This window comes from Miscanthus floridulus, chromosome 3 (assembly GCF_019320115.1).
Source record: "Miscanthus floridulus cultivar M001 chromosome 3, ASM1932011v1, whole genome shotgun sequence".
Classification (NCBI taxonomy): domain Eukaryota; kingdom Viridiplantae; phylum Streptophyta; class Magnoliopsida; order Poales; family Poaceae; genus Miscanthus; species Miscanthus floridulus.
This window is the reverse complement of record NC_089582.1, coordinates 140,466,192-140,475,654: the sequence shown is the minus strand read 5'-3', so window position 1 is coordinate 140,475,654 and position 9,463 is coordinate 140,466,192. Positions and strand designations below refer to the sequence as shown.

At 39.3% G+C, this 9,463-nt stretch overlaps 1 protein-coding gene across 1 annotated transcript; it reads right to left on the bottom strand.

Annotated features, from left to right (window-relative positions):
- Nucleotides 1–3,839: 3,839 nt before the first annotated feature.
- On the bottom strand, nucleotides 3,840–5,350 carry LOC136544560 (uncharacterized). The gene is made up of 2 exons (XM_066536681.1): nucleotides 5,216–5,350; nucleotides 3,840–4,001 (listed from the first exon to the last, which is right to left on the bottom strand). The coding sequence occupies exons 1-2, from the start codon at nucleotides 5,348–5,350 to the stop codon at nucleotides 3,840–3,842; spliced, it is 297 nt and encodes a 98-aa protein (XP_066392778.1).
- Nucleotides 5,351–9,463: the final 4,113 nt, after the last annotated feature.

Sequence of the window (9,463 nt, the reverse complement as noted above, 5' to 3'; positions counted from 1 at the left end):
GCCCCGCCTCGACCTCACATCCACGCTCCTAGTCCTAGCGGCGGGCGTAGTCGGAGCGGCACTGTCTGTGTCCATGTCCGTGCAGAACTCATGCTCGGTGTTCGGACACGTCGAGGACCACGCGCAGCTGTGGCAGTCGAGCGTGCAGGTGCCTCAACTGCTGGGGAGCCTGCTGTTCCTGGTCGTCGGCAAGCGCGGAGGTGAGGCCGAGGAGGCAGGGCGGCGCGGACAGGAAGGAGAACCACCATTGGTACGAGCAGAGGAAGGGGATGATGAGTGGAGCCTACACGTCAGTGACTAGGACGACAGAAGTAGTTGAGGACAATATCGTCCATACGAAAATACTTGAATTTCCCTATTTGGCACCATGGGTTTCTGTTGCAAAGAAAGGTATTCATGTTATTTTGCCAGTCACTTGACACCTTTACTGTCCTAAATGGACGGTAGTGCCATTTACGAAAGCAAATTTCAACTAGGTGCCAGATAAGAAAGTTCAAATTTTTGAGTGACAAATACGAAACATTGATTTGTTTCAGTACCAAATAGATAATTCTCCCTTATTTTATAGTTGGTCAATTGTGTTTTAACACAACTACAGGTTACAAAATTAAAAAGCTGATTACACGTGCTGCATCAAGGGATCATATTTGAATGTGATAATAGCCTACTAACAAAGAGAGTATTTCTGTGAACTGACTCGGGTGCTAATTCTTGATTATTATTCTCGAACTTCATAAGTTCATGACCAGCACCATAATATCCTTTAAGTAGACCATCCGCCATGAAAGAAAACCAATGCATGAGCTAGATAGCTGATTGTGCAGGCAGTCTTTCTTTCAATGCCATGTTGAAGACAACGTTCAAGCATGTGTGCAAGTGATGAGCTGTGGTTTCCTCAGACATCCTTGAAAAGAAGCTGGAATCTTGGTATCCTCTCGGGAGGAAGGGGGCAAGACGCTATCAGTTTGCCTTTCATCGCGCCTCTAAATATTGCCTGCCATCAGCAACTCGGGGGATCAGATAAGTTATTTTTGTAAATATCCTCTTCATAAATATTTCCTTCTGTGTAAATATTTACAAAGCAGTGATAATAAGAAAACTGAAGATCAAAATGTAACCGGTGGGATACACAATGGGTATAGGTAAATAAACTAGTATAGAGCTATAAATAACTAGCATAGATAACACAAGCTAGGCTGTGATAAATTTTGCTAGTCAGAGAGGCAATTCAGCTATGGAAACGTTAGACTTAAGAGCAGCGAAACAATTCAGGGAATAAAGCTACTACCAAAAAACAGGATATTCCAACAGCCAAGATTTGAAAATCATGGCTCAGAACAGGACCAAGTCATTAACCTGCCATTGCTTTCACACAGAAGGAAAGCCCACATCCTTGTAAGTTTTTTACTAATTCTAGCACATGACAAATTTCTTAATGATAAAAAGTAAATTGTCCTCTAATTTTTTTTAATACAAACAAGAATGTTCTGAGTGGTAAAAGATCAAGCAACCAAGTAAAGCCACTGGCAGAAATGTTATTTGACATCACACTGGCCAATCTATTCAAGGTGTAGGGGATATCCTACTACTATCCTAGAGCAGGGGCACTGAGGTGAACAGAACACTGGCTAGCAAGTTACTTAAATACAACACGGTAAAGAATTTGTGCCAATAGAGTTCAAGCGACTAAGTTTTGCTCAAGCTCAATCATTAGCCATCCGTTGCTTCCTTGGTACTATGTGTGCCAAAATTACATTTCTAGCAAACCTGACTTCTGTACAGCTATTGAAGTGCATGTGTTAGGACAAGTTCACAAGTCTGCAGCAGAACTCAATCTGACCTATGGTAGAACTGATTAACGAAACAACTAAAATTATCCAAATATTCCTGAGACTGTAGCCATGATTCATTCCAAATAGGAACTTAAGCATGAAACATTGTTCTCAAATCGTACTATCATAGTCCCTTGAAAGTTGAAACAGCTATTAGGATGGTTGTTTCCTTTCCTGTGTCGAGGGCCTTAAAAATTCAGGAGTGGTTCTATCATGAAGTGTGTAGAGTAATAAAAAAACCAGAGAATGACAAACTAGCAAATGTCAATTCACATTAAATACCTCGAGATAACAAGCATATCATGAAGTGTGTAGAGTAATAAAAAACTGAACTATTTTGAACAACTGCTATATCACAACAGAAACATTGTTTGATTATTTACCAGAGTTTTTTTTAAACCTGCACTTGTCAATATTTACACTTAACTTTAAATGCATCATAATCATGAACTTAATTGTTCTGAACTTCTAATCTGCATTTTTTGTTGAGAAAAATACAAAACATGAACATATGATTATACAAAGATTTCAGTTCACCTTTTTTTTCTAGTTTGTAGAAAATTCACAAACAAATCTGTGGCCTTGTCAGATGTTAACTGAAGAGGGAAATATAAATTACAATGTAGAGAAAGCACTCGTGGTTTGCTTACCTCAACTACATCGATGAAGTCTTGTTTGCTGCTAAAAGAACCTATCCATTTTGTGTGATCAGGTGTCCTGTATATTTACATTATAATAAGCCTGTCATATTCCTGTTGCAGCCTTGCAGGTAAAACCACGATACATATAGCCAAGTAAAAAACTAAAAATGATCCTTGCTGGTGCGTATCGCCTCAGTATCTACTTTAGATTTTCATAATAGAAGTAGCAATATAAATTTAACCACGTGAATTTATGCAAATAAGGAATAACAGAGGTTCAAATCAACTCAGTACTTTGCAGTTTTTAATTACACAATCATTTACACATCAGGGTAGATGTCTCTGCTAGTTGCTAAATAAATACATTGTATACAAACATTTGCAAATAATTCAATAGTCAATATTCTAAGTTCAACAGGATTCAGGCATCATAAGGTTGTCATTTCATATAATAGTAATACAGATGCAAAAGTTCTCATCAAGAGTATCAATATTAAACTAGTACTTTGCTTTTATCATTTAAGTCTTTAATATTCAACACACACCTTCCACAGCCTACCTCCTTATTATAGACCCTATTCCTTCTAGCCATTCCAGAGGCTAATGCTTCTAATTTTTGTCTTAAGCACTAAGGCCCCGTTTGGCAGGGCTTCACTTCGCCATTTTTTTTTTTGCTTCAGCTCCACGAACAGTTCCACCGGTGGAGCTGAAGCGGTTTTGGTAAACCGTTTGGCAAAATGGCTTCCCTGTGAGAGCATGTTTTTAGGGGCCTGGAGGAGCAGCCGGGAGAAGCCACTTTTTTTGGCTCCATCCCACCCCAAATCACTGTGAGAGCATGTTTTTAGGGGCTTCACAAGTGAAGCTATTTTACTTTACCCCGTTTGGTAGAAAACGGCTCCAAACGGCTCCTGAAGCCGGTGGAGAAGCCCTGCCAAACGGGGCCTAAAATGTTCATTTCTGTTATACATTGATGACATGAGAAAACCAAAAGCACCACAATGCTAACGTAACAGACATAAATAGTTAACACAAAAGATATCAGTTTTCAACATTATAAAAAAAAGGGCAGACCCAGTGCCGAAGGCTCCCACATGAGTGGGGTCTGGGGAAGGGATAAACCGAGACAAGCCTTTCCCCCGCAAAATCTGCGGAGAGGCTGCTTCGAACCCACAACCTGGTGACTCAAGTGAGACAACTCTCACCACTGCACCAAGCCTGCCCTTCTAGTTTTCAACATTATACCAATTCAAATTCAGCAAGCAAAAAAAACATAATATTCTGTTATGAGTTTATGTAAAAAAACTAACATCTGACAGGAAAGGCTCCAATGAATGGGAATGAATTCTTTTTATGTGAAAAATAGAACCTACCCTGAATCCATCTTCATGTGATGGGCATTGAAGAAGAAAATGGTTGCTGGAACCAAAGTAATGTCGAAGTAGTCAATGTAAACTTGAATCTCCTCAGAGTCCATGTCAACCAATGCTACCGTAGCAAACTTGGATATGTCCCAAGAAGATCTAGCCAGCTGTTAAGACACGATGAATCAGAAAATTTCATAAATTACAGACATACAGAGGCATATACTTAACCTATGGAAATGATGTGAATGGAAAGCCTCCTCCTTAACAGCATGTATACGTACTATAATACTGAACAAAATGTGATTGAAGGTGTTGGGTGTTAAACTATCACTAATAAGGATGTGTGGTACCCCCTGTTTTTTTTTCTTAATAGATGCTAATTTAGAATACAGAAATAAGAACCTCAATGACACTTCCTATGGTCAAAATAATAGATTTGCAGGGTTTTGCATACCAAGTTATTAATTCCATTTTCACACCGCGAGAGACTGCTATCAGTGCGACACTCACAGCAAACTGTAAGTTGTGTTTGGTATTCTGTTGATGTGCTCAAACCATCATACACTTTTCCGTGCATTTCATCTTCCCACATCGTTCTAGTAGTTTCAGAGAAAATTTTGACCTTAGGCAGTGTGAAGTGCGAACCCACTGCTCCAACTGATCCGCTTTGATTAATGCACTAATTCCACTTACTAATTCGGGTTCTCTCTAGCTCGCTTTCTTTTTGCGGCGTGTCTCTGGTTCTCCTAGAGTGGATCTGCAGTAGCAAAGTCAGAGCTGCTTTGGTTGTGGAATGCAACAAAGCTTGGCAACGATAACACACTATGTTCTTTTTCTATGGAGGTCGCAGCTTGTTGTGAGTGGCAGCGTGTTGGGGGCTTTGGCTGGGAAGCTGGGAAGTCGGAGCTCCTTATCACCAGCTTGTGATAAGCTCCGCAACGATGACGTGCGGTGGGCTCCATCGGTGGTGTGTCACCTTTGTGTGTAGATGGGTTGCTCAGGGTTAGCCATATAAGTTGTTGTGTTTAGGTTTTTTGCCAGTTTTCCTTTAAAAACTGTGTGATGGTAAGGTTTTCAGGGCTAGTTTCCCTTATAAACTGGGTCAATTCTTTTTCTTCTTAATTGAAAGGTTGAGGTCCAACCATTGCGTTTAAAAAAACTAATACAGTAGACAGTAGTACCACATCCTCGCAAACAGCAACAACCAGCCAATCTCAAAACTAACCACCACCAATTCAATTCAAAATTGCAAAGCGGACCTAGGCAAAAGGGGAAGGGAGCATGAGGTTTGTGCGAGGGGATGAAAGGCCCGATGATCGCTCAGCTCAACAATAGCCCTCGTGGAGGGGCTGCGGGGGATAGGAGAGAGGGCACTCACGATGTCATCTAGGTGGAGGCAGGCAGCGTCGATGGCGCGACCAAATCGGAGGACGAGGACCTTATCGAGGGTGTCGCGGATGGCGGTGTCCACCTCACTCTTCAGCCGCAGCGTCGGCAGCAACGCCGACCCCATCCCCGCACCGGTCGTTTCTCCTCGTGCCGCTCCTCGGCGGAGTGTGCCTCTGTGCGCACCGGCGGCGTGCGGATGCCGCCGAAACGAGGAACACAAGTTACACAATACGCCGCAGCCTCGCACGTGGCCTCCGCCGCCACGGTGGACGCGCCGCTCGACTGACTGCTTCGGTTATCTGCGGGAGGGGGAATTTGGATGCGGCCGCCGGGGCGTCGCTCGGAGGGTACGATCCAGGATGGGCTGCGGCCCCCGGCAGGCGGAATAGCGGCGATCGGCGAGAGGGGCGGCGGGGAGAAGATTTGGAGCTGCGGCGCGAGCGCAGGGGTCGCCGGAGACGCGGAGTGCCGGAGTCCGCACAACCTGTTTTTGTTGTGGTAAAAAAATAATTTATAGCCTGATAAGTTCAAATGAACAGCTGAGACTTTTAGTCAAAATATTTTAAATTTAATTAAAGATATAGAAAAGCCATATCATCTAATTAATTATAAAATATATTTTCGTAGTAGATATTTAGAAATATAAACATTAATATTATTTTTCTACAAATTTGGTAAAATTTAAGAAAGTTTTATTTGATTTGTACCTATAATTATATTTTATTCTTTTTAGATAGAGAGAGTAACATTTATGATACCACATAACTAGAAGTATTAGATTAATAGTTAAATATATTTATAATAAAATATAAATAATATTTTTTTATAAATTTAATTAAACTTAAAATGGCTTGACTCTTGAAAAGCGAAAGGTATGTTTATTTTTTAGACAAAGGGAGTACATGGATATTATGTTAGTTCAAAAACATATTAATTTGAAACAAGCAATCGTCGAATGATAACTCAGAAAACCAAGAAATTATTGATAAAATAAAAAGAAAACGAAGAAACAGGTTTTAAGGATGAACAAAAAAAACTCTTCGGCATTCCCTGAGGCATTTTATCAAATAGCATTTGCGATAGCCTGTACTTTGTGTCTCCTGTTTCTATGGTTCCATGGTTTATTTTTGGATTTGAAACATTCACATATGGAATTCGGAGCTTTTTTTCTTATGGGGAATTCCTTACGTGCCATTAAAAAAGATCGTAATGTCCTGTGCGTTTTTAGAAAAATGCAGCGGTCTTCAGCGCTACTGTTTCAACTTTTTTGTACCCTCCATGGCTCCATGCCACTGCCGTCAGTTTGGACTCTAACGTCTTGAAACTGTAGGTGTGAAAAGATGAAAATACCCTTAAGTCTAAATATGTCATTAATTTTTTTTAGCATCTTAACGACTTCAAATGAAAAAACTCAAAACTAAAAAGTTATAGATCTCGTCGAGATCTATAATTTTCATATAAAAATTATCTTCATTTAATTCTGTAAAAAATATAATTTGATATGATTAATATATCTTAGAAAAATTATATCTTTTTTTGCGAAATTAAATAAAGATAATTTTTATATGAAAATTATAAATCTCGACAAGATCTACAACTTTCTAGTTCTAAGTTTTTTCATTTGAAGTCGTTAAGATGCTCAAAAAATTAATGACATATTTAGACTTAAAAGTATTTTCGTCTTTTCACACCTGCAGCGACGTTAGAGCCCAAATTGACGGCAGTGACATGGAGGGCACAAAAAAGTTGGAATAGTGGCGTTGAAGACCGCTGAACTTTTTCAAGAACACACAGGACATTACGATATTTTTTAATGGCACACCAGAAATTCCCCTTTTTTCTTATTTATATCCTTGCTGCTGTAGCTGAAATTCATAAATCCAATATACAAATAGTTACCACATCGTGTAAAATTATCTGTGTCCCGGCAACAAGAAAATATATAACCTTTTCTTTTTTTACGAAACGAAAACATATAACGATTTGAGGTCATGGAGCTCGTGATGACTACAGTTAATACAGTTAACAAATAAATATTGTAGCTGCCAGCCACCGTTACTATTTTCCGTTTACGATGGAAAATTTGGCACATACAAATATCATTTAGTTCAGGTGAGGAAATCAATAGCTTAGCATATGGCAAACAACAAAGAAAGAATTATAGGTTACTAGCCACTGATGTCTCCTAAACTGAGCCATTCGCCCATACGGCCATACCACTTCGCTTATTCAGCTCCTTCGATGACTAGTGAAGGCAATCAACTGATGAATAGAGTTTTTGATCGAGATATCTGAAACAAGAGAACATAAACACAAGTGTAAATTAGGCATTCAATCGAGGATGAGACATTAGATAGCAGTTGCAATTGGGAGATGTGGATCATGCATGCAAAAAAAAAAGTTACACCTAAGTGACTGCTACTACAAAGTATCTAATCACCCCCTTTGTCTAAGAGAGCACACATCACAGTTGCAGAGTGGCCTCTTCATAACTAATGTAAAGCACTTAAAGCTAATATGTTGGAATCCAGTAGATACTACACAGGCTGGTACAGTTAGTAAGTTTTGCTGCAATTTCAATCATCTGCTAGAAGTATATTGCTAGAAGGTTTTACTATTTTCTATTAAACTTCTCAATGTTATTAGCAGAAAAGAACACAACTTGCAGTAAACTTGATTATTTTTTTCTTGTTCCATGCAAATAATGCAGACAGTATGATAATGCATTCAACATATGCTTACAATCAGTGTTAACCTAAACGGTAAACAGTCCGTCACCCTACGTTTAGTGTTTAGACAGTGCTCAAATGGAGTTAACAGCCTAAACGGTTTTGTGTAATAACACTGAATATACATATCTATGTATGTAAAAGTCAGCTATGCTAAAAAGTATAAATATCTATGCTTGTAAAAAGTAGCATTTTTTTTTTGGCGGCAGCCGGCAGGAAACTAAATCTCACCTCACCTCATATTTTTATGATGTAAATTAGCTGGGTGCCAATGTGGTAGATGTAATCCTCCTATTGACTAAATGGTGAACTAAATGACTGTTTATCCGATTTCATCAAGTTGAACTCGATTCCGTTTAGATAGTTTATACGGTTTAAATGGTCCAACAGTTCAATTGACCGTTTAGGGCCTAAACAACACAGGTGGCCTTTGTTAACCATTTAAACCCTGTTTAGGCGAGGCTACATAAGAACACATAGCCACATCATGCCATGATTTACTGTTACTGCAATTTGGCTATAGCCAGCCAGGAGCAATTTATTAAAAGTAACACAGGGTCATAGTAGTAACCAAATCCTTATCAAGTGCAATTTCTTTTTTTTTTTAAAAAAGAATAATACTACATTCTATCAAGCATTCATGACCATTTTCTTCTCGGTAAACAGGTAACAAGTTGGAATATGGTTAGATGAACAAATAATAACGAAAACAGCATGATTATGACAATGACAATGCAAGTGTTTTATTGAGTATAGGTCACTATTTTATATCCAAGGGTAAAGGTATGTATCAGAAAACTAAAAGCATTACACACAACTTGTTTGGTATTGAATAATGCGAATCGAGTCAATACATTATGAGTCCATGAAATCACTAAGATGTCCCTTCTAAATAAAGGAGGTATTTATGCACATTAAGAAGAACAAACTTACTGTTGTAAATGGCATTTATCTGCTAGTGCTCCATATGACCTCTGTTGCATCGTAACCCTTATAAAAACTAAAAGCCTCACCAATCATCCATGCCGAGTGCATTGCTCCATTCACCAGTTACCTCCTTATGCTAATCAGTGGATGGCACATATTACACGTCCCCCAACTAATTTGGGATACTCTTCTCTACAGATTTGTAAAGTGCACTGACCCAGACGGTACAGCAGATCACTAGCTAACTACACAATACAGAATCAATATGAGAAATGGTGGCAATGGAACCAAGGGTAGTAGTGAAGGATCAGACTAAGTAGGAATTCCTTCAACCATATGATACACACCACTTCCACCAACACCTATGCTGAGCACATTGACAACTAAAACATCCTTCTGTTATTGTCATCCTCCCTCAAGAATGGTAGGTTGTGCAAATTCCCCAATATAGCATCAGTTGCATCAACATCCAAATCAAACCTGATATCCTCATCCCCGCCAAAATTCAGCATTGTGGCGCTATCAGTTGGCTTTGCCACCTCATTTATGTTGATCTCTCTAGTACCCACTGTCTGCCCCCT

Excerpts from the sequence above, each read along its gene's own strand:
- LOC136544560 (XM_066536681.1), bottom strand. The coding sequence starts at position 5,350 with ATGGGGTCGGCGTTGCTGCCGACGCTGCGGCTGAAGAGTGAGGTGGAC. Across the intron at positions 4,002-5,215 it reads GCCTCCACCTAGATGACATC|CTGGCTAGATCTTCTTGGGA; the intron begins GTGAGTGCCCTC and ends GTGTCTTAACAG.